A 26,531-nucleotide genomic window follows, 5' to 3' on the forward strand; every position below is an offset into this window, starting at 1 on the left:
TATCATATGCTCAAATTGTGGTTCTTTCTTTTCTTTTTCTTTTTTCTATTTTAAACCATATAAACGAAAAGGTAAAATTGCCCTTGTATCCCATGCTCAAACTTTGTAGTCCTTTTTAATACATTGATATACCATCCAAATAGACCATAGTGAATTGTAACTCAATATGCAAGGCAAACCCAATATATATTATAGTGGTTTAGAACAGCGTTATGAATTTATGATTGGCCATATTTTGAGTCATTTTAAGATTTTTTTTTTTTTAAAAAAAAAAAAAAACTTTTTCTGAGTTTATTCTGTTGAGCTCAAGAATACAAAGTAATGAAGCAATTGGAATTTTTGGTTCATTTCTTGGTTTTTTTTTTTCTTTTTTTTTTTTTTTTAAATGAGTGGGGGGATACCGGATACTCGAGAATTTGTTTACACAAAACAAGCTAAGAGTCTATTCCATATGCGAATCCTTGGGCGACAACAAGGTCTAGCATTTCTAAGATGAGAATGATTCATTGGCTGTTACAAAACGAAGTCCATCTAGCAGTAAAATGGGTCAAGGATATCCTGTAGCACATAACACATATCTATAGTTCATTGGTTATTTGCCAAATTGATAATGCAATTTCATCAAAAAAAGGAAGAAGAATTGATGGTGTAATAAATCAATGGTCACGCGTCCACACAAGCTTTGGTAGAACTATAAAGACAAAAGCAGAGAGTCTGGAAAGGCACTGATTTGGTGACAACCAAGAATACTTTGATGCAAAAGTTACTGCTTATAAGAGTAGTATATGTTGTATACACAGTGTTTTTAGATTTTTCTCACACCTTGACGGGTGGATTATCATATGTTTATATAGCAATTTGGTTGGTACCACGACACTATCTTTTCCATATGCCGCAATGTGGATTGTGGATTGTGGAATGTGTTTGGAGGAGGTTTAGCTAAATTTCTCAAGTTGTACATCCACCATTAATGTCGCATATAATTGTGCACAAATATTGCTCACATGTATGATTGTGACCCTATCAGCAGCCATTTCTAAAAACTGAAATTGATTATTAACATTCCAATTGTTTTTTTAAAGAAAATTTGGTTATACCATATATGAGAATAATTAAAAGAATCTAACACCAAGTACTAAAAATTTTAATAAATTCAATGTGTGGGGAGTAGAGGAATCCCCATCCAAGCCTTAAGTCCAATAATGGGCTGGGCCACGGGAACGAACTGGGCCTAGCCTGTACGCGTGAAGGAAGCTAAACCATTCCCCATACCCAAAAAATGAAAACACCACAATAAAAGTGTTACCATGGAGAAGATGAGGAACTAACCTTATGTGAAAGGAGGTGCATGGATGATCCACATGTAGCTCCTAGATGATGCCCAAAACCACGGGAAACTTCCAGAACACACAAGAAGGTTGAAGATTTTTACCTCCGCATTGATAAGGGAGCCCTTACCTAACCTCTACTGCATTAAATACATATAAGACAACCTGAACAATAAAAATATCCCCCAGAAGATAAAGTTCAAGGATAAGAGAGGGGAGGAAACCGATAAAGTAAGAAAAATATTCTTGAGAGTTGAGCTGGCAACAGGATAGCTGTAGGGATAGAAACAAAAAATATACCTATGAAAAAGGAGGGAGTAAGAGAAGAAGGGTATCTTCTTCTTTCTAAAAAAGAAAAGGGGTGACCAATCTGATAAGTGAGAGAATATGTATGACACCACTGGGACAGGAGAATTTTAGAGGGGGAACATTTGAATTTTACTTGTAATGTTTTGCAATCAATAAAATCAATTGTTAGAGTTTCCCATTGTGAAGTGTTTATCCTCAGTTGTTCAAATTATAAATAGATTGTGTGAGATTTGAAAACTGTAATCTGTGGAGGTCCACAGGGACAGTTTTTGTCTGCCCACACAATGAATAAATGATAGAGCATTACTCTCTATCACAAGGCCCTAAACTATATATTTAGGACTCCAATAGTGCTCTTAGATGACTGAATCTTTCTTTTGTAAGTACCAAGAACCTTGTAACTCAATTGATACATACGAAAGTTTTTAACGAAAAAATATATAAAAGGTACGAATCTCCCACTTTTAACTATCTATATCCAAAATAATAATAATAATCTTTTTCTTTTATGCGTCCTAGAAAGAGCATTAGCAACTAGATAACCATCTCATATGTTTTGCAAATTTATGGAATTGGCAGACTAATAATAAATAACAATCATAAACAAATGTCCAATGTTGGCTTAAAGATTGACCTCGGTTAATTGATTCAATTACCTAAATTAATTAATTAGGTCAAATTATATGCAAATCATGGAGGCACACACAAATCACCTAATAAACTAAAATGCAGCGAAAATAAAATTGATACAGTGATTTGTTGACAAATGGAGAAAACCACTCGTAAGGCAGCACCCCCTCCCCCCCCCCCCCCGGGTGAATTTCAGGTCATCACTCTCAAGAATCCACTAATTAAGAACAAGTCATTACAAGCCACTACCCTAGCCTATCCCAAAAGCCCAACCTACGATTGAACCTTTACTCCAATCCTCAATTGGACTTGATCTTATAGAGACTTCTTTCTTAGCATGAATCCTAGTACGTGTCTGACTTCCCAACAACTAATATTTGTTGTAAGATGCAAAGTTTCTCACTTCAAAGCATGTTGAAGATCTGGAAGCACTTGGTTTCAAAACTCTAAGGCATACAAGGACGCAGTAACTTCTCTAAGAATATATGAGTTCTCTAATCTTAGTTTCTATGTCTTTGATGACTTTAAAATAAAGTTTTTATGCCCTCTAGAAGGTTAGTGAATGAAACCCTAGCAATCCAAGTCATCATGGGCCGAAATTCTGAACTGAAAATTCTAGACGTGCATAACTCTATAGATTGAGAGGTACCGAGCTTGTGTCGAGAATTACTCATTAAGTCTCGATAGATGCTACTGTCAAGCTTCACTGTTTTAGCTTTTCTTCACTTGTTTCTTGATTCAATCTTCATGTCTTTAATGATACCACTTGTTTTGTTTTATCAACACACTTCTTGATATCCTAAACACATTTTAGTTCTACCCAATTACAAATAAAATGCATTTTGTCAAAGGATATGCCAATACATAATAAATATGACCCTAATAACATCCAAAAACACGTTACATTATGTTAATAAACTATCAAATAAGAAACGAATGAAGTGGTTTACAAAATTAAATTTTTTTTTTAGCAAGCTTCAATGAAAGTTCTTTACTATGTAAAATGCTACAAAACCAAGAACGAATATTCCATTCACCACTATGCTAGTTATGTAATATATCCAAGATTTACACAGCTTTACCATCATTAAAGAAACCTTTAGTTAAATAGGATCCATTGTAGAAATGCACACACAAAACCGATCAAAGTAGTTTGTTCTTGAAATCATGTGGTGGAAACTAATCAAAATGACAAAGTATCTCTCTTTTAAATCTATATCAGCAATTGCAAAATTAAAGACTTTCTTTTTCTGTTCCTGTGAATGGAAACATTATTTGAGAGTTAAATCCAAGACAATATACACAACTAACTTCTAAATGTAAACAAAACATGAACTGTAAATTGAAAACTCAGAAGTAAAACCTCGAATTTTAAAATTACAATTTAATTGCTTTTAAATATACTCAACTAGATGCGAAATAAGAGTAATCAATGCGCAATTAACCGAGACTACTACCTAGTGCATGGGCATACATAATTAGCAATTAAGTATAAAACACAAAGAATAAGAAAAGAGAGATGCAAACACAAGCTAACATAGCGATGTGTCATCGAAGAGTTATCGAAGAAGAAAACCAAAGTGCTCGGTGTAAAAACCTCTCCCCAACTCTTTAATCCAAATCAATCCACTAGTTAATAAGTTGGAGAACAAGGATTACAATATAGACCCTCTAAGCCCAAACTACTCTTTGTACTTAGACCCTCCAAGTCCCAGCTACCAACGGGCTTCACCGAGCCTTGTTAGCACTAGCTTTTTAGATCCCGCAATTATCACCAATTGCATCCACCATAGAATGGCATAACCAAATCCTCTCCAAAACAAAACACTCAGAATGGGTGAGGTATGTGTAATTAAGTCCAAGGCATGACTTGTAAACAAATTAACCCCTTAACTAATAATCTCACCCCCAAGAAGTAGAGAAGCATATATATTTGGAATTGCGATGTAATTGTAAGTAAGTTTTAATATGAGTTGAGTATTTAATTTTCTGATTTTTGAAATCCCAAAGTTTAAAATAAGATTTCTTAAATAAATAAATAAATAAAAAGGAAAAAAAGTTAAATATATATCATGGGAAAATATAATCATATACTCTTTTACATGCATCATATTAAATAAATATCTTTAATTGATGAGAAAATAATCACAATTTAAAAAATCGGAAAAAAATATATTCACCTTAAAAACATAAAAATGAATGTAAAAAAATGGATATAAAAAAAAGAGGGTAAAGTATCATTAGACTATATCCTATATGTGGATTAACATGAGCCGATTCGTAGGACGTTCAGTTCATTCCTTCCTCGTATAAGTCTAGACTAGAAGTACTAAATTTTGTGCTTTCCCATTCGGTCCCATGGCTGGCTAACACCTGTTATGTTATGGACTTTTTTTTATTTTTTTTGAGAATGATTGTTATGGACTTGAAAGCGGTTTCGGTTGAAACTTGAAAGCGAGGCCAAAAAAAGAGAACGCAGTGAGTGACGCGCACAAATTAATTAAGAAACAACGCGCAAATCAATTATCATGCTGGCATCTCACTGCCACTACTCAAATCCTTGACACCCTTCCGCGTGGTTTCTCACCCACACTTTTTGGGCACTATATATATCTACCCACAATTCTTCTTCGCTACAATCCCAACTCCACATTGTATTCTCAGCTTCTTTTACTTTCTCAATTTGTTCTCAACTTCTAATCTTTAGTACTTAGTAAACACCTCTAAAATTCATCATGGCTTCTTTAGTTTACACACACCTATTACTACAGCTAATTCTACTAATCTCTCTCTTCCACTTCAACTTGGCAGCGAGGAGACTTGCTGATTCGGCTGAAACCCAACAACCTTTGCTCTTCCAATACCACAATGGCCCTCTTCTTACTGGAAAAATCTCCATCAATCTCATCTGGTATGGCAACTTCAAACCCTCACAAAGAGCTATTGTCTCAGATTTCATTGCCTCCCTTTCTACCGCCACACCCACAAAAGCTCAACCCTCTGTTGCCACCTGGTGGAAAACCACTGATAAATACTACCAACTCAGCAACTCAAAGAACCCCTCCACTCTTCTACTTTCAATGGGTACCCAGATCATTGATGAGACTTACTCCTTAGGCAAATCACTCTCAAATCAGCAAATAGAACAGTTGGCATCAAAGGGTGCCCAAGCAAATGCCATCAACGTGGTTCTGACATCATATGACGTGGCAGTTGAAGGTTTTTGTATGAGCAAGTGTGGAACCCATGGATCTCTAACGGGTGCATTTGTTCAAGACAAATTTACTTACATTTGGGTTGGCAATTCGGAGACTCAATGCCCAGGCCAATGCGCGTGGCCATTCCACCAGCCCATCTATGGACCCCAGAGCGCACCCCTGGTTGCACCCAACAACGATGTGGGTCTGGACGGCATGGTCATCAACCTGGCTAGCCTCTTGGCTGGTACAACTACGAACCCATTTGGAAATGGCTACTTCCAAGGACCAAAGGACGCACCATTAGAGGCTGCATCTGCTTGTCCTGGTGTGTACGGCAAGGGGGCTTACTTTGGTTATGCTGGGGACCTTTTGGTGGACCCTGCGACTGGTGCTAGCTATAATGCAAATGGTGCTAATGGAAGGAAATACTTGGTCCCAGCACTCTTTGACCCATCTAGCCAAACATGTTCAACTCTTGTATGAGGAATGAGCATGTAATGTATAGTGCTGTACATTAGACAGTGGACTCAAGAAAGAGATTAATTCTTTTATTCATTTATTTATTGTATTATAGTTAAATAATAAGAAAGCTAAATCTTTTTATATTATATCATATGCTCAAACTTGTGGTTTTTTGTTCTTTTCTTTTTTAAACCATATAAAGGAAAAGGCAAAATTGCCCTTTATCCTATGCTTAAACATTGTTGTCCTTTTAATCTATTGATATACCATCCAAATAGACCATAATGAATTGTAACTCAATAAGCCAAGGCAAACCCAATCTAGATTATAGTCGTTTAGAATAGGGTTATGAATTTATGATTGATCAGGTTTTGAGTTATTTTAAGATTAAAAAAAAAAAAACTTTGTGTGAGTTTATTCTGTGAAGCTCGAGAATACAAAGTAACTAGTCGCTAACATGTGCTATGCATGACCCATTTGTGAGGTAGACTAAAATAATTTAATAAAATCTTAAATTGATTAAAAAACTATACTATTGCATGATTTATTCTTGTATGACTTCAATTCGTATTACAATTTGATGAAGAAGCCAATATAAGAGAAAGATGAGTTATAAGAGAAAGATGAGTTATATTCAAAAGAATAATCTATGGCTATAACCATTGAAAGGAATAAAAGGATTCAGAGTCTACAAATTATAGATGAAATACACACACACACGTGTGTGTGTGTGTGTGATTACACAATAGAGAAATATATAATTAAAAAAAAAAGATGTGTTACCATTAAAAGAATAATTCAGAAGTTAAAACTTTTGAAAGACCAAAAAATATTAAAGAATAATAAGATTTACTTTCTATAAATTTTTGAAACAAAACAAAATATATATGATTACACAATAGAGAAATATAAAAGAAAAATTGATTACCTTCAAAAGAATAATGCATAGTATAATTATTAAAATCTGCTAAATATGTTCAAATATTACAAAAACCAACATAAATTTAGATGTTAAAACTTCCAAAATGCCAAAAAAAGATATATAATTAAAGAATAAATTATTGAAACAATTCAAATATATATATAACTATTCAAAAGAGAAATATAAAAAAAAAAAAGAAAAAAGTACATTAACCTATGAAGCAATAAGTTATAAATTTTAACGGTCTAAGCTTAAAAATAAATAAATAAATAAATAAATAAAGGTTTGCTGCAAACCTGCTTGTTATATTAGCTTATCGCTTTACGTGAAGAGAACTACATTCACCCAAACCTGTTGTAACCATCTTAGGCTTCTTAGCATCTTCGATGATTTGTCCGCCCATGAGATGTTCTCTGTAGGTTCCTATGGTGCTATTATGACATAGAGGCAATCTCCGTGAAAGAAAAAACAAAATAACATAGGGTTTCAAAAAGAAAGGAGGCGGCTACAAATAGTTTGAGAACCATCGAGTGTTTACAATTGGGTGTTTTCTCCTTTAAAAAGAAATTGGTTTGTAAATTTTAAGAAAATAAATTAATTTTTAAATGAAACCTTGCAAATTTAGAGTTAGATTATTAACATTTGAGTTTGAGTTTAAGTTAAACTTGTTAGAGATTACTCCTTGTTAAGTTTGTTTAAAAAAAATAATTTTTAAAATTATCATTTTTATAAAATGATAATTTTATTTAAATATTGTGCTGACGTGGAAAATTATGAGTGCTTCAGAGGTTTCAGTTATATATATATATAAAGCAATTGGAAATTTTGGTTCATTTCTTGGGTTTTTTTTTTTTTTTTTTTTGAGTGGGAGATACCAGATACTCGTGAATATTTTTTCAAGCGCATAAACCTCATAATCAGAAATAGTAGGATTTATTCTCATAATAAAATATAATATGTCAAAAAAATTTAAAGGTTTGTGTATTGATTTTTTTTTTTTTTTTCGCGGTAGGTGTGGTGGATCTAATTCTCCTCAAAAAGCCAAAAGAGGGACCTTGCAATTAAAGATCAAAGTACTATATGGTGATATGAATCAGATGAAGAATAACCATGGGAGGTGAGAAGGGTAACCACTACTTTTGTAGAGCTTTCTAATGTTAAAATCTCAAACCAAGTCCAAACCATTACGAAGACCATAGAGTTCAACAACCATGGAGTGGTTGTGGCCAATACTTCTAGAAAAACTCCTAATCCAAGAGCCCATGCTAGCCCTAATAGCCCACCAACATTGGCTATACTAGGATTGCCACATACAAAACCATTTGTGTTTGAAGGAGCCAATGGGAGGGAGTTATCAACTAATGGGGATTCTATCACATTGAGCTCTCATATCTTTGATAGGTAAGGAGAAAAAGAGGTTGATTGTATTTATGGTCATTTTTAATATATTGATATACAATGAATTCTAACTCAATATTCAAAGGCAAACACAATATATATTATAGTTAGGGCTATCCAAGCAACCTGAAGACCCGGCCAAACCGACCAACCCGATCGGAACTAACCCATCACAGACGAATCCGACACCTCCAACGGATGGTGACGGGTCTTAACCATCTTAAACCTAACTCCAGCAAATCGAGTGGCGAGTTTCAGTCTCTAAAACCCAAGCCACCCGTTCCAACTGACAACTGCAAAAAAGAAGGCCAAAATTACCTAGATCTAGCAATGATCTTGCCTTCCTTAGCTCCAATCCGGCCACACTTGGTCTTCCTTCACTCAGATCCGGTGGTATTTGCTCACATTCACTCAAATTCGACGCCAAGTGTTCGCGTAAAATAATCTGCAAGCGCACAAAATCGTAACAAGTAGTAAAGTGTTTTTAGAAAATGAATGTCGAACCCACAAGGATGAACTATGTTATTGAATACTGAAATTCACTAAATTAATTACTATTTGGAAAATCGAAAATAAATGGAACATTCTACTATCTAAATTAAATTAAACTATTTAATAAAAATAAATGTACAAATAAAAGATTAACAAAATGCCAAATTCTAAAGGTGTAAAAAATATGATAAGAATGGATCTAGAGCGATTGATTTCACCTAACAAATCCCACACAATTTATTCTTTCTAATTATTAAATTCTAATAATCTCCCGTTGATGATTAAAAATTCCTTAAGTATTCAATATCTTCTCTCGAATAATATCAAAAATATCTTCAACTAACAATTCCATATCTCTATGTGAATTTAATTAATTGGAGACTCATTACGTACTTTGAATTTTCTGAAAAATCACACTAATAGCGGTAAAGCATCTTTACTTTCGCTCAACTAATGATGTTTAATTCTAGAACTAAAATAACAAATCACCTCTCGGTCTCATTGTAATTCAATTGATCAAACAATAATTCGTAACAAAAAATAGTAAGCATTAAGAATAAGAATTAAACACTCAATCATGGAAATATTAAAAATAAAATAACTCAGAATAAAAATTGTGTGTTCATTGCTAGACTACATCAACGCTCTAGAAAATAAATTTAGTTAATAATAAAATTGAAAAGAAAACAAATAAAACTTATGTTTTTCATCTGAATTGGTTGATCAACATGAAAATCTCGCCTTTGTCCTCAGATCCTCCTCTTCATAATGACTCCCAAAACAAGTTCTTCTATGCGGCACCCCCTTTTCCACTCAGGTCTTTTTCTTTTTTCCCTAAAGAGTCTTTAAATAGGTCAAGGAATCATATTCCCGTTTGGAGAAAATCCCAGATTTTTAGGCTTCACTTAACTAACGATTTTGGCCCATTTAACGTCAGAATTTGGACGTTTGGTAAACTACAAAGTTGTAGCCCTTTAAGTTAACTAACTTTCTAGCCCAACTTGAATCATCTCGATTGGATATCTGAGCCGAAATTTATGCCAAAAATACTACTAATGTGCAGACTGGAATCCTAATCCGAATTAGACTTGGATTTGGTGCAAATTTCCTTTGATTCCTTGCTCCACTTGGACTTGAATTTAATTGGGTTGGTCTTCTCTTGAATTCATGCCTAGCTGGATGAAAGTTGGCTTGATTCAATTGGCTTAGCCCCACTTTGCATGTAAAGCTCTTGTTACCTACAACACAAAGATATTATATAATCAGTAATAAAATAACATAAAAGTAAGGCTAAATATGTAGATATGTGAGTACGTTATTGTATATATTTCATGTACATCACCAAGATCTACTCTCTTCCTTCACTTAGAATTGCTCAAATCCGGCGATATTCCATTAGATACAGTCGGCCTTTCAACTCAAATCGAGCTCATCATCGAACTCGACCAAACCAACCGCTCACTCCCCCAAGCCCAGCCAACTCGACCCGTGGTGGTTGGTTGCAAGTCTATTCTATTCCACCCGACATGAGCGGGTCGAGTCCCAATTGAGGCCAAAACTGACCCAGACTAACCTATAGACAGTCTTAATTATAGTGATTTAGGAAATTATGATTGGTCTTGTTTTGAGTTTTTTTTTTTTTTTTTTTATTTAAAAAAAAACTTTGTTTGAGATGATTTTGTTGAGCTTAAGATTACAATACGAAAATATTGAAGCCCAATGAAGTCCATGTAGCAGTAAAATGAGTCAAGAATATCCTGTATCACATAGCATATATTTGTAGCACTAAAAAAGGCGAGATGAGTGGTCTACAAAACTAAATTTTTTTAGTGCAAGCTTTGATGAAAGTTCTTTACTGTGTCAAATGACAATTTCTTAGCTCTAATGCTCCAAAACCAAGAACGGATCTTCCATTCACCACTATGCTTGTTATGTAATATATCCCGAAATTAAAGAATCCTTTAGTTTAGGGCTGTCCAGACCCGCCTGCCGCTCGACAACCCGGCCAAACTGCTCGACGCCGACCCAATTCCAACCCAAACCGAAGGTCCAGTCGATCAGCGGCGGGTTACCGTTCTTAAAAACCGATGAAGGTGGGTTAAGTGGCGGGTTTGCATCTCCAAAACCCGAGCAACTCGAACCCGACCGAAGCTATAAAAAAATCCTACCAAATCCTGCAAAAACAAGCCAGATCCGGCGAGATCTCGACCAGATATGGCTAGATCCGGTGGAATTTAGCCAGATCCGGCCAAATTTCAACAATTTCTAGTGAAAAAAATGCAAATTTCAGAAAAAATCCAATTTTCGGCAATGTTTTCCAGGTTCCAGCGATATTTTTCCAGTTCCCGGAAAATTTTTTGAAGTTTCTGGTGGGGTTTTACAGTTTCCGGCAAAAATTCCAGATTCCAACGACGATTTTTTTGCAGATTTCGACTCCTTTTTTAATTCTGGCAACCGATCCGACCCAACTGACATTCACCATCACCCGAAACCAAACTGACCGATTTTTCCAGCGGTCGGTTTTGGGTTGCTCTGCCCTCCACCTGCCGCCGGTGGGTCGAGTCTGGGTTGGGTCGAAAACCGACCCGACCCGACCCGTGGACAACCCTACTTTAGTTAAATAAGATCCACTGCAGAGATGGATTTCTTTAAGTGGGAAAACCCAAATTATATTCAATTGAATCCACGAACCAAAAATGCACACACCAAACCGATCAAGGTAGTTTGTTCCAATTCTTTTCGGTGTAATCGAAAAACCAAGAAATCGTGAAGTGGAAATTAAACAAAATAATAAAGCAACTCTCTTTTAATGCAAAACTAAGATAATCCAGATTAGCAATTGCAAAATTAAAGCCTTTGTGTGCCTGTATATGAAAACATTATTTGATAATTAAGTCCAAGACATGACTTGCAACAAATTCACCACTTAACTAATAATCTCACCCCTAAGAAGCAGTGAAGCATATGCATTTGGAATTGCAATGTAATTGTAATTAAGTTTTAATATGAGTTGAGCATTTAATTTTCTGGTTTTTGAAATCCCAAAGTTTAAAATATGATTTCTTAAATAAATAAATAAAAAGGAAAAAAAAGTTAAATATATATCATGGGAAAAATATAATCATACACTCCTTTACATGCATTATATTACACTAACTTCGTCGCACGCATTTCACACGTGCAATAAGGCTCTTTTTAGTGGTCTTATTTTGTAGAAAAAAAAAGTGTATTTAATTAGTTTATATATATAATTTTTATTTAAAAAATCTAATTTATAAGTGAATAAATAAATTTAAAAATTAATAGGAGAGTGATCCTATTTTTTAGGCAATGTTGTAGTGGGAGTTAGAGTTGTATTTTTACCGGATTGTCCTTTAGTTTTATCTCTACTTTAACATAAAACTGTAGGGGCATTTTTGAACTAAAAAATGAGGAATCTAAGTAGGGAAAGCCCATAAAATAGTAGTATAGACTAGCCTCATCACACGCGCTTCGCGCATACGATGAGGCTTTTTTTTTTAGTGGTCCTATTTTGTAAAAAAAAAAAAAACTGTATTTAATTATTTTATATATTTAATTTTTATTTTAAAAATCTAATTTATAAGTGAATAAATCAATTTTAAAATTAATAGGAGAGTGGTCTTATTTTTTAGACAATATTTTAGTTGGAGTTAGAGTTGCATTTTTACCGAATTGTCCTTTAGTTTTGTCTCTATTTAAACATAAACTGTATAGGCATTTTTGAACTAAAAAATAAAGAATCCAAATAGAGGAAGCCTCTTAAATAGTAGTATAGATAAATATCTTTAATTGATGAGAAAATAATCACAATTTAAACAATCGGAAAAAATATATAAACCTTAAAAACATAAAAAAGAATGTAAAAAAATGGATATAGAAAAAAGAGGGTAAAGTATCATGAGACTATATCCTATATGTGGATTAACATGAGCCGATTCGTAGGACGTTCAGTTCATTCCTTTCTCGTGTAAGTCTAGATCCTAGAAGTACTAAATTTTGTGCTTTCCCATTCGGTCCCATGGCTGGCGAACACCTGTTATATTATGGACTTGAAAGCGGTTTCGGTTGAAACTTGAAAGCGAGGCTAAAAAACAGAGGAAGCACACAAATTCATTAAAAAACGACGCGTTAGTCAATTATCATGCTGGCATCTCACTGCCACTATTCAAATCCCTTGACGCCCTTCCGTGTGGTTTCTCACCCACACTTTTTGGGCACCATATATATCTAGCCACAATTCTTCTTCTCTACTATCCCAGTTCCACTTTGTATTCTCAGCTCCTTTTACTTTCTCAATTTCTTCTCAACTTCTAAAGTTCTAATCTTTAGTACTTAGTAAACATCTCTAAAATCCATCATGGCTTCTTCAGTTTACACACACCTATTACTACAGCTAGTTCTACTAATCTCTCTCTTCCATTTGAACTTGGCAGCAAGGAGACTTGCTGACTCAGCCGAAACCCAACAACCTTTGCTCTTTAAATACCACAATGGCCCTCTTCTTAGTGGGAAAATCTCCATCAATCTCATCTGGTATGGCAACTTCAAACCCTCACAAAGAGCTATTGTCTCAGATTTCATTGCCTCCCTTTCTACCTCCACACCCACAAAAGCTCAACCCTCTGTTGCAGCCTGGTGGAAAACCACTGATAAATACTACCAACTCGGCAACTCAAAGAACCCCTCCACCCTTGTACTCTCAATGGGTACCCAGATCATTGATGCGACTTACTCCTTAGGCAAATCACTCTCAAATCAGCAAATAGAACAGTTGGCATCAAAGGGTGCCCAAGCAAATGCCATCAACGTGGTTCTGACATCAGATGACGTGGCAGTTGAAGGTTTTTGTATGAGCAAGTGTGGAACCCATGGATCTCTAACGGGTGCATCTGTTCAAGACAAATTTACTTACATTTGGGTTGGCAATTCAAAGACTCAATGCCCAGGCCAATGCGCGTGGCCATTCCACCAGCCCATCTATGGACCCCAGAGCCCACCTCTTGTTGCACCCAACAACGATGTGGGTTTGGACGGTATGGTCATCAACCTAGCTAGCCTCTTGGCTGGTACAACTACAAACCCATTTGGAAATGGCTACTTCCAAGGACCAAAGGACGCACCATTAGAGGCTGCATCTACTTGTCCTGGTGTGTATGGCAAGGGCGCTTACCCTGGTTATGCCGGGGACCTTTTGGTGGACCCTGCGACTGGTGCTAGCTATAATGCAAATGGTGCGAATGGAAGGAAATACTTGGTCCCAGCACTCTTTGATCCATCTACCCAAACATGTTCAACTCTTGTATGAAGAATGAGCATGTAATGTATAGTGCAGTATATTAGACAGTAGACTCAGGAAAGAGATTAATTCTTTTATTCATTTATTTATTGTATTATGGTTAAATAATGAGAAAGCTAAATCTTTTTATATTATATCATGTGCTCAAACTTGTGGTTTTTTGTTCTTTTTTTTTTTACCATATAAAGGAAAAAATAAAATTGCCCTTTATCCTATGCTTAAACATTGTGGCCGGTTTAATATATTGATATACCGTCCAAGAAGGGCTAAAATGGACATTTACCTCTTTTGCCCAAAAGATGTAGCAAAATGTCTATGTTTTAAAACTATCTAACAAAATACCCCTTCTTTGAAACTCAATTTTTAGAAAATCGAGTTTCAATGAAACACTCGATTTGATGAAAATCAAGCAATGTGAGAAATTTTACATGAAACTCAAGTTCCATTTATTTATTTTTTTAAAGTTTGATTTCACATCACTCGATTTTTAGAAAATTAAATTTAAAACAAGAGTATTTTGCTAAATAGTTTCAGAACAATGACATTTTGCTAAAAAGTTTTGGCAAAATGAATAAATGTTCATTTTGGCCTCCAAATAGACCATAGTGAATTGTAACTCAATATGCCAAGGCAAACCCAATATATATTATAGTCGTTTAGAACAGGGTTATGAATTTACGATTGATCATGCTATCACAGTGAACTCTCATATCTTTGATAGGTAAGGAGAAAAATAGGTTGATGGTCTTTATGGTCATTTTTAACATATTGATATACAGTGAATTCTAATTTAATATTCAAAGGGTAACCACTACTTTTGCATTAACCTCAATGTAGAGCTTTTTGATGTTAAGATCTCAAACCAAGTCCAAACCATTACGAAGACCACAGAGTTCAGTATCCATGGAGTGGTTGTGGCCAATACTTCTATAAAAACTCCTAATCCAAGAGCTCATGCTAGCCCTAATAGCCCACCAGCATTGGCTATTCTAGGATTTCCACATACAGAACCATCTGTGTTTAGGTTGAAAAAGCCAATGGGAGGGAGTTATCAACTAATAGGGATGCTATCACAATGAGCTCTCATATCTTTGATAGGTATGGAGAAAATAGGTTGATGGTCTTTATGGTCATTTTTAACATATTGATATACTGCGAATTCTAACTCAATATTCAAAGGCAAACACAATATATATCATAGTTAGGGCTATCCATGCAACCCGGAAACTTGACCAAACCTACCAACCCGACCGGAACTGACCTGTCACAGCCAAATCTGACACCTCTGGCAGACGGTGACGGGTCGTAACCCTCTTAAACCCGACTCCAACAAGTCAAGTGGCGGGTTTCTGTCTCTAAAACCGAAGCCACTAGTTCCAACCGACACCCGCTAAAAAAAGGCCAAAATTACCTAGAATTGGCGACGATCTTGCCTTCCTCAATTCTGATCCGGCCACACTTGGTCTTCCTTCACTCAGATTCGGTGGTAATTGCTCAAATTCACTCAAATCCGGCCAAGATCTACTCTCCTCCTTCACTTAGATTTGCTCAAATCCGGCAATATTTCATTAGATCCCTATCAACCTTTCAACTCCAATCAACAAAGATAGATCTTCTCCTCCACCGCCCGCTGTCGCTCATCATCGAACTCGACCAAATTAACAGCTCGCTCCCCCGAGCCTAGCTGACTTGACCCGTGGTGGTTAGTTGCAGGTCTATTCTATTCCATCTGACCTGAGTAGCTCGAGTTTGGGTTTAGGACAAAACCAACCTAGACCAACCCGGACCGACCCATGGACAGTCTTAATTATAGTGGTTTAGAACAATGAGATGAAATTATGATTGGTCTTGTTTTGAGTTTTTTTATTTTTGAAAAAAACTTTGTTTGAGTTGATTCTGTTGAGCTTGATAATACAATACGAAAATAATGATGCCCAATGAAGTCCATCTAGCAGTAAAATGAGTCAAGAATACCTTGTATCACATAGCATATATTTATAGCTCATTGGACGCTCACAAAACTAGTGATGCAATAAATCAGTGATCTACACAAGCTTTGGAAGAACTGTAGGGTAACAAAATCACACAAAGTTTGGAGAGACAACGAATTGGTGAAAACCAAAGATACTTTAATGCTTAAGTTAGCATTCATAGGGGTAGTCTATGTTGCATACAATGTTTTTAGAATTTTCTCATACCTTCACATGTGGAGTATCATATATATGTTCATACAGCAATCTGGCTGTTAACCATATAATCTCTGCCATATCCAACAGTGTGGATTGTAGAGCGTGTTTGGAGGAGGTTCATCTAAATATCTCAAATTGTGCATCCACCATTAATATGGCACCATAATGGTGCGCAACTATTGCTAAAAAGTACGATTGTGATTCTATTATGGCCATTTGTAAAAACTTAAATTGATTTTCTACTTTTTTTTTTTTTTTAAGGTGCTACTTCCACAATATTTTCACAACAAATCATATAGGTGATTAGTTATTAATGGTTCAAATTTGAACCTAACACTAAGATTACTTTTTTACCTCAACAATAACAACCAGTAACAACCTGCCACTTAGGATTTATTGTAAAAATATTGTAAAAATGTTGTAGACATATCATTTTTTTTTTTTTAGAAATAGTCAGGTATAATTGAATAATTAAAAGGATCTAACACTTACATACTACAAATTTTAACAAATTCAATGAACAAAGGAAAGAGCGTTACTCTCTAAAACCATCACTAGGCCTTTAACCAATTTATTTTGGACTTAAATAAGTGTTCTTAGATTATTGAATTATTCTTTTGTAACCAATTACCAAAAACCTTGTAGCTCAATTAACACTTACATTGAAAGTTCAAATCTCCCACTTTTAACTATCTATATCCAAAATAATGAATAAATAAATATATATATATATATATATATATATATATATATATATATATATATATATATATATATATATATATATATTAAGTGTCATAGTAAGAGCATTAGCATCTGAATAACCATCTCATATGTTATGCAAATTTATACAATGACAAACTAATAATAAATGACAATCAAAAACACATTTCATTATTTTAATGAACCATGCATCGAGGAAACAAGTGGAGTGGTCTGAATTAAATTTTTTTAGAGCAAGCTTTGATGAAAGTTCTTTACTGTGTCAAATTACAATTTTTTTGCTCTAATGCTCCAAAACCAAGAACGGATCTTCCATTCACCACTATGCTTGTTATGTAATATATCCCGGAATTACAAAGCTTTACCATCATTAAAGAATCCTTTAGTTAAATAAGATCCACTGCAGAGATGGATTTCTTTAAGTGGGAAAACCCAAATTCAATTGAATCCACGAACCAAAAATGCATACACCAAACCGATCAAGGTAGTTTGTTCCAATTCTTTTTGGTGTAACCAAAAAACCAAGAAATCGTGCAGTGGAAATTAAATAAAATAATTAACTCTCTTTTAATGCAAAACTAAGATAATCCAGATCAGCAATTGCAAAATTAAAGCCTTTGTGTGCCTGTAAATGTAAACATTATTTGATAATTAAGTCCAAGACATGACTTGTAAACAAATTCACCACTTAACTAATAATCTCACCCCCAAGAAGCAGTGAAGCATATATATTTGGAATTGCAATGTAATTGTAATTAAGTTTTAATATGAGTTGAGTATTTGGTAACGTTGTTTTAGTAATGTTTAGTTACGTTGTTTGTATTTTTTGAAAATACGTGTGAGTGAAAAAGTATGTGAAAATACATGTAATGTTGTTTAAAAACTGAAAACATGTGTTTAAACACATGTACCAAACGAGCCCAATTTTCTGGTTTTTAAAATCCCAAAGTTTAAAATATGATTTCTTTAATAAATTAAAAAATGAAAAAAAGTTCAATATATGTCATAGGGAAAATATAATCATACACTCTTTTACATACATTATATTACACTAGCCTCATCACACGCGTGATACTTTTTTTTAGAAAAAAAAAAAAAAAAAAAACTCAGTGTTTTTATTTTGTTTATATAATTTTTATTTTGAGAATCTAATTTATAAGTGGATATAGCAATTTGAAAATTAACAAAAGAGTGGTCTTATTTTTTAGGCAATGTTTTAGTGAGAGTTCGAGTGGTATTTTTACTTAATTGTCCTTCAATTTTGTCTCTACTTAAATATAAAAATGTAGAAATATTTTTGAACTAAAAAATGAGAAATCCAAATAGGAGAAACCCCTTAAATATTAGTATAGATAAATACCTTTAATTGATGAGAAAATAATCACATTTTAAAAAGCCGGAAAAAATATATTCACCTTAAAAACATAAAAATGAATGTAAAAAAGTGGATAAAAAAAAAAAAAAAAAAGAGGGTAAAGTTTCGTTAGTCTATATGTGGATTAACATGAGCCGATTCGTAGGACGTTCAGTTCATTCCTTCCTCATATAAGTCTAGACCAGAAGTACTAAATTTTGTGATTTCGCATTCGGTCCCATGGCTGGCTAACACCTGTTATGTTATGGGTTTCGGTTGAAACTTGAAAGCGAGGCAAAAAAACAGAGGAAGCACACAAAATAATTAAAAAACAACGTGTTAATCAATTATCATGCTGGCATCCCACTGCCACTATTCAAATCCCTTGACCCCCTTCCGTGTGGTTTCTCACCTACACTTTTTGGGCACTATATATATCTACCAACAATTATTCCTGCCATACCAACTCCCCATTGTATTCTCAGTCTCAGCTTCTGACTTTCTCACTTTGTTCTCAACTTCTATAGTTCTAGTCTTTGGTACTTACTGCTTAAACACCTCTAAAATTCATCATGGCTTCTTTAGTTTACACACACCTACTACTACAGCTAGTTATACTAATCTCTCTCTTCCATTTCAACTTGGCAGCAAGGAGACTTGCTGATTCAGCTGAAACCCAACAACCTTTACTCTTTCAATACCACAATGGCCCTCTTCTTACTGGAAAAATCTCCATCAATCTCATCTGGTATGGCAAATTCAAGCCCTCACAACGAGCTATTGTCTCAGATTTCATTGCCTCCCTTTCTACCTCCACACCCACAAAAGCTCAACCCTCTGTCGCCACCTGGTGGAAAACCACCGATAAATACTACCAACTCAGCAACTCAAAGAAGCCCTCCACTCTTGTACTCTCAATGGGTACCCAGATCATTGATGAGACTTACGCCTTAGGCAAATCACTCTCAAATCAACAAATAGAAGAGTTGGCATCAAAGGGTGCCCAGGCAAATGCCATCAACGTGGTTCTGACATCAGATGACGTGGCAGTTGAAGGTTTTTGTATGAGCAAATGTGGGACTCATGGATCTGCAAATGGGGCATCCGTTCAAGGCAAAAGCTACAAATTTGCTTACGTTTGGGTTGGAAACTCGGAGACCCAATGCCCAGGACAATGCGCGTGGCCTTTCCACCAGCCCATCTATGGACCCCAGAGCCCACCTCTGGTTGCACCCAACAATGATGTGGGTCTGGACGGTATGGTCATCAACCTGGCTAGCCTGTTGGCTGGTACAACTACGAACCCATTTGGTAATGGCTATTTCCAAGGACCAAAGGACGCACCATTAGAGGCTGCATCGGCTTGTCCTGGTGTGTATGGCAAAGGGGCTTACCCTGGCTATGCTGGGAACCTGTTGGTGGACCCTGCGACTGGAGCTAGCTATAACGCAAATGGTGCTAATGGAAGGAAATACTTGGTTCCAGCACTCTTTGACCCATCTACCAATACATGTTCAACTCTTGTTTGAGCAATGAACATGCAACGTCACACGTTAATGTATAGTGCAGTATATTAGATAGTAGACTCAAGAAAGAGGTTAATTCTTTGATTCATTTATTTATTGTATTATGGTAAAATCATGAAAATTCTAAATTCTTTTACATCGTATGCTCAAACTTGTGGTGCTTTTTATTTAATTTATTGATGTTTAGCATATAAAAGAAAACGTCAAAATTCCCTAGTATTCTATTCTTAAATAGTTAAACTTGGTGGTCCTTTTATATATATTGATATACCATCCAAAAAAACCTTAGTGAATCCAAACTTTCAAAGGAAAACCCAATATTATAGTGAGAACGGTTCTTTCGTGGTAGCAAAACAAAGCTCATCTAGTAGTAGAATGAGCTAAAAGCCTAAAAATATATCCACTAGCACATAACAATATAACATATATTAATAGGCTCGTTGGATAGTTCTATAATCGATGATGCAATAAATCAGTGGTCACACTTCTACACTGACTTTGTAAGAAATATAATGACAAAATCACACAAAGCTTGGAGTGACACCAATTTGGGGCCAGCCAGGAATTCTTTGTTGATGAAGTACATAATTTTTTTTTTTTAACAAATTCAAATAATAAAGGAAAGTGCCATACTCTCTAACAATCACTCGTAATCTAGTTTCTTTGGGAGTTAGGATTCCAATAAGTTCTCTTAGGCTGCGTTTGTTTTGACTGAAAAGGATTTCAGGAAATCATTTTACACCAGCCTATGTGTTTGTTTGGTAAGCATAGATTATTGGGTCAAACGGAAATCAATTTTCGCGTTGACTGTAAAATAACCCCAGTAAGCCGGAAATGAATTTCAAGTTTTATTTTATCTTCAAATGATTTCCACCCAGGAAAATAGAAGAGAGAGAAAGAAACAACAAGAAGATCGAGCACCAGAAGCAACCCCAGATCGCACCACCGCCCCCAACCCCAAATTGCACCGGTCTCGTCGCACCCCAGCACCGGCGAGATCGCGCTGCCTGAAGCACCGCCTAGATCGCGCCGCCTATAGCACCACCGAGATCGCACCCATAGTCGCCGCTGGAAGCTCATCGGCCCCACCATCTAGATCATCACCACCCAAAACCGATCCACCCAAGACCGAGCTCGTTCTCAACACACCGATCTTGTTCTCCCTCTTGCTCAACATCGCCGATCTAGCCACCACCAACCACCAGCCCATTCCACTCCACCCCCAAACCCCCCTAATCTGGCCGCCGCCATCCTCCATCCACTCTAATCTCTCTCTTTCTCGATCTATCTCCCTGTCCCTCACTCTGTCACTCTTTCTCCCTCTGATCTCACTCTTTCTTCCTCTCCCTCAATGTTTTTATTTTGATTTTTGGTTGTGTAAAGTGTATATTTTGGTTGTGTTAAGTGTATATTTTGAAATTTTCTATAATAAAATTTGTTTGGATGCTGAGAAAATGTGAGAAACTAGTAGAAAATTTGCATTTTCAAAATGTTACCAAACACTTGAAATTATTTTCTAATATATTTTTAAAATTCAACCAAACACTAGAAATTATTTTCTTTTCCCGAAAATATTTTCACTTGAAATTATTTTACACCCGGAAAATATTTTACACTAAGGCTGCGTTTGGTTCGACAGAAAATCACTTTCAGAAAATGTTTTACACGTTTGCGGGTGTTTGGCAACAACTGAAATCTTGGTCAAACGGAAAATTAGTAACATTGACCGTAAAATACTCCCTCCCCACCCATAAAACATTTTCCATCTCTATTTTACCTTCAAATAGAAATTTTCCAGAAAATCCAGAGAGACAAAGCACGAAGAGAGAGTAGAGAGAGCGAGATCGCGCCCCAACCTGCACCGGCAAGATCGCGCCCCAACCCGTGCCAGCGAGATTGCGCCTTTGCCATCGCCATCACCGCACGATCTCGCCTTCTCCATCGTCATCGCCGCGCAATCTCGTCTTCGCCATCGCCACGTCGGCACGATCTCGCCTTCGCCATCGCCATCGCCATCGTCGCATGATCTCTGATGAACCCGGTCTGATCGTGCTTGTCTTCGCCTCCGCCGCGTGATCTCGCCTCAACGTCAAACCCAGTCGCCTCTCTCTCTCTCTGTCTTCGTTCTTCTCTAACCGGATTTGATGATTTTTTTTTTGGGGTTTTGTTGTTCTATATTGAGAAATCTCTCTTCGTTCTTCTCTGACCAGATTTGCGTTTTGTTGTTCTGTATTGAGAAAATTTGATGATGAGTTTTTTTTTTTTTTGGGTTTTGTTGTTCTGTATTGAGAAATGATATTTGTTTGGAAGTTGAGAAAATGTGAGCAACAAGTAGAAAATGTATCTTCTATAATATTTTCAACATCACAACCAAACACCTGAAAATATTTTCTAAAGTATTTTTTAAAATACTACCAAACACCTAAAAATATTTTCTTTTCTAGAAAATATTTTCAGCTGAAATTATTTTACACCCGGAAAATATTTTACACCCAACCAAACGCAGCCTAAAACAAATGCAACCTTAGATTACTGAAATTGTCTTTTGTCTGAGTCTTGGTAAGAGCATTTGTAGCTGGATTATGAATATAAATCTTTTATCTCATTTTTAGTATTCTACTTTATATTCTACTAATCACAACTTACTAAGTACTTATTATATTCTTCTAATAAATAAAAAATCATAGTTGAAAATGAAGAGAAAAAACAGACACATGAAATATCATAAATGGTGGAGTATAAAATGAAACAAAACAAATTGGATTGAGAATTTTTATCTTTGTATTAAAATCTCATATGTTTTGCAAATGAGGAATGCTACATATACACTAATTTTCACCATAATTTTACACCTGTTAAGTTTTCAAGTTTCTTATTAGTTCTGGTTCAAAAGTATAATGTCAGTATGACAATACTTCATTGCATACCATTTACAGCTCACCACCTCGGTGGTTTTGAAAATTTTTGTCACTCTAGACTTTTTTTTTTTTTTTTTTTTGAGAAAATTGTCACTCTAGACTTTGTTGTTGCAATTTATGTCATTGCAGACTGACATACAATAAATAACAGTTGTAAACACATACGCCATAGCCAAAAAAATATATAAAATGCTATTTTAGTAAACTATCATAGAAGGAAAAAGTGGAGTGCTTTAAGAAATTAAATTTGTTTAGAGCAAGCTTTAATGAAAGTCTTTTACTATATCAAATTACTATTTATTTTACTCGAATTCTCCAAAACCAAGAACAGATCTTCCATTTACCATTATGCTAGTCAAGAAATATTAATTGAAGATGCTACATTTACAATATTTTTATAATATTTTGACAACAAATCACAGGTGGTTAGTTATTATGGGTTCAAATTTGAACCTAACACTAAGATTACTTTTTTACCCCAACAATAATAATTGGTAACAACCTACCACTTAAAATTTGTTATAAAAATATTGTAAAAATATTGTGGCCATATCATTTCTCATATTAATATACGCCGGAATTATACAGCTTTTACTTTATCATCATTAAACAATCCTTTAGTCAAATAAATCCACTGGAGACAGTGGAGGGTTGGATTTCTTTATTACAGGGCAAGCCCCAGATTTCAAATGAATCCACCAACCAAAGATGCACACACCAAACCTATCAAATTAATTTGTTAGTACAATTATAATTACTGTAACTAAAATGTCAATAACAACAGAGTATATATTTAACCAGTGTTCTTAGGATAATTACTAATAAATTATATTTAAAAAGTTTTACGCAAGTTTGATGAAACACATAATAATAAAAAATTGTCAAAAACATTATTATTTTCTCAAAAAATAGTATATAAACCGATATCCTTAAAGCAGTAAAGCAAATACATTTAGGTGAAATTACATTATATTTAAAGTTTACTATCATGTTCAGTGTTTAATCTATTACTTTTTGAAATCTCACGTTATAAAAATATAATTTATCCCAAAAAAAAAAAAAAAGGAATGAAGTAAAAAGACATTTGGGTCTTGTTTGGTGAGTTAACTCAAACTCACATTTTTATATTTTAAACAATTTTATACACATTTTCACACACTTCTTTAACTACACACATTTTTAAAAACTACAAAACACTACTACCAAACACCCCTGATATTTCTAGAATAACATGCACCATCGTACGACATTTTTAATCCATTCCTTCCTCATATTAAAGTTTGCCCTATTCCCCTTAGCTGGCTTACACCTGTTACCAGATTGACTTGAAAGCGGATTCGACGGTAACTTGAAAGCGAGGCAAGAAAAAGAGGTTGCACACATATTGATTAAAATACAACGCGTTATCACGCTGGCATCTCACCTGCAAATATTCAATCCCTTCCTTGTAGTTTCTCACCCAAACTTTTGGGCAGCACTATATGTATTTCTACTCACAATTCTTCTTCTCCACAACCCGGTCTCAGCAGTATAGTCTAGCTTCTTCCTTTCTCAGTTCTTCAACTTCTTTAGTACTCAGTAAACACCTCTACAGAGATTGCACCTCTAAAATTCATCATGGCTTCTTTAGTTTCCACACATCTATTACTGCAGCTGGTTCTACTAATCTCTTTCTTCCATTTCAACTTGGCAGCAAGGAGACTTGCTGGGTCAGCTGAAACCCAACAACCTTTACTCTTCCAATACCACAATGGCCCTCTTCTTACTGGAAAAATCTCTATCAATCTCATCTGGTATGGCAAATTCAAGCCCACACAAAGAGCTATTATCTCAGATTTCATTGCCTCTCTTTCTACTTCCACGCCCACAAAATATCAACCCTCTGTTGCCACCTGGTGGAAAACCACCGAGAAATACTACCACCTCAGCAACTCAAAGAAGCCCTCCACTCTTCTACTCTCAATGGGTACTCAGATCATGGATGAGACTTACTCCTTAGGCAAATCACTCTCAAATATGCAAATAGAACAGTTGGCATCAAAGGGTGCCCATAAAAATGCCATTAACGTGGTTCTAACATCAGCTGATGTGGCAGTTGAAGGCTTCTGTATGAGCAGATGTGGAACCCATGGATCTTCAAAAGTTGCATCTGTTCAAGGCAAAAGCTACAAATTTGCTTACATTTGGGTTGGAAACTCGGAGACCCAATGCCCAGGTCAATGCGCTTGGCCATTTCACCAGCCCATATATGGACCCCAGAGCCCTCCCCTTGTTGCTCCCAACAACGATGTGGGTCTGGACGGCATGGTCATCAACCTAGCTAGTCTCTTGGCTGGTACAACTACTAACCCATTTGGAAATGGCTACTTTCAAGGACCAAAGGATGCGCCATTAGAGGCTGCATCAGCTTGTCCCGGTGTTTATGGCAAGGGGGCATACCCTGGTTATGCTGGGGACCTGTTGGTTGACCCCACCACAGGTGCTAGCTATAATGCAAATGGTGGCAATGGAAGGAAATACTTGCTTCCAGCTCTCTTTGACCCATCTACCAAATCTTGTTCAACTCTGGTCTGAGGGATGATTATGAAACGTGCCTACACGTTATTGTATTCAAAAAATGTCTTAGACAATAGAATCAAGAGATAGATAAATTCTTTGATTTATTGATTCATTTGTATTACGGTCAGATTATGAAATTCCAATATTCTTTTATAATTTATTCGTAAGCTTGTGATTCTTTTAATTTATTGAAGTTCACCATTAAAAAAGAGCTAAGTAAATAGCATTGATACAACAAAATTAATAAGTTGGAAAAAATACAGTGGATTTATGAAAATTGTTGTGTGCACTACACGTAGTTAATCACTTTCGCAACTGTAAAAATGTTGTGAAAAATTGTGTATTAGCATTACTATAAGGTAGATTAAAAAGAAAAATAATAATAAAGTAAAGTTTTCAACAAAAAAAAACCAATATATATATATATATATATATATATATATATATGTTTGTTAGGGGCCTTAGAGCACTCTCATCAAGCATGCCAAATGTGTCAAATGTCAAAATATGGCACATTTGACATACCAAACTCCAAAATATGAACATCATGAGATGTTCCAAATGCCAAAATTTTATCACATATGCACGGTATCGTCTCATCTTTGAGACGGTATGAAGATATATGTCAAACACTGTTTAGCTTATTAAATTCGTTCTCTCTCTCTCTCTCTCTCTGTGTGGCCATGCCGATGATCTCGTTTTTTCTCATCGCCGTCTCGCCACGCCGATCTTGCCACTGATCACTGACCCACTTTGCAACGAAGAGGAACTCCAGTGTGAAGGACACGGTGGCCAGAAGTGAAAACTTCCCTCAGCGACGACGACAGAGGCGTGAGTTTGTGCCGATGGTAGATGTAGGTTTATACCGGTGGTGGCTATGGCTATTGTTGTGGTAATGGTGGTGGTTGTTGTTGTTGTTGATAATAATGATGATGATGGTGGTGATAACAACAGGGAGGAGTTAATATTTTAGTTTAATGTGTAGTAAATATTATTTTAATGTATAGAATTAAAAGATAAAACATCTGATAAATGAGATGTTGTAAAATAATGTGTTAAAATGATAAAATAGGTATTTGGTATATCAAAATGGCATTTTTTTTAAACATCTGTTGAGAATGCTCTTAGAACATCAGCAGGCCATAGGGAAAATGCCATATCTAAGCCCATTATACCATTCAAGCCCAAAAGGCCCACTCTATTA

At 35.4% G+C, this 26,531-nt stretch overlaps 4 protein-coding genes across 4 annotated transcripts; all 4 read left to right on the plus strand.

The window, feature by feature from the left end:
* The first annotated feature begins 4,908 nt into the window (after positions 1 to 4,908).
* On the plus strand, positions 4,909 to 6,075 carry LOC142612747 (protein PHOSPHATE-INDUCED 1-like). The gene has a single exon (XM_075784899.1). It carries the CDS (start codon positions 5,003 to 5,005, stop codon positions 5,948 to 5,950), a length of 948 nt encoding a protein of 315 aa, XP_075641014.1. The 5' UTR covers positions 4,909 to 5,002; the 3' UTR covers positions 5,951 to 6,075.
* Positions 6,076 to 13,020: 6,945 nt separating this feature from the next.
* Positions 13,021 to 14,192, plus strand: LOC142612858 (protein PHOSPHATE-INDUCED 1-like). The gene has a single exon (XM_075785030.1). The coding sequence runs from the start codon at positions 13,120 to 13,122 to the stop codon at positions 14,065 to 14,067; it is 948 nt and encodes a 315-aa protein (XP_075641145.1). The 5' UTR covers positions 13,021 to 13,119; the 3' UTR covers positions 14,068 to 14,192.
* A 4,612-nt stretch (positions 14,193 to 18,804) lies between these two features.
* LOC142612931 (protein PHOSPHATE-INDUCED 1-like) lies at positions 18,805 to 20,001 on the plus strand. Its single transcript, XM_075785104.1, has one exon. The coding sequence runs from the start codon at positions 18,897 to 18,899 to the stop codon at positions 19,851 to 19,853; it is 957 nt and encodes a 318-aa protein (XP_075641219.1). The 5' UTR covers positions 18,805 to 18,896; the 3' UTR covers positions 19,854 to 20,001.
* Positions 20,002 to 24,245: 4,244 nt separating this feature from the next.
* Positions 24,246 to 25,485, plus strand: LOC142612760 (protein PHOSPHATE-INDUCED 1-like). The gene has a single exon (XM_075784911.1). The coding sequence runs from the start codon at positions 24,386 to 24,388 to the stop codon at positions 25,340 to 25,342; it is 957 nt and encodes a 318-aa protein (XP_075641026.1). The 5' UTR covers positions 24,246 to 24,385; the 3' UTR covers positions 25,343 to 25,485.
* Positions 25,486 to 26,531: the final 1,046 nt, after the last annotated feature.

The sequence above is a fragment of the Castanea sativa genome, chromosome 10, assembly GCF_040712315.1.
Source record: "Castanea sativa cultivar Marrone di Chiusa Pesio chromosome 10, ASM4071231v1".
Lineage (NCBI taxonomy): Eukaryota > Viridiplantae > Streptophyta > Magnoliopsida > Fagales > Fagaceae > Castanea > Castanea sativa.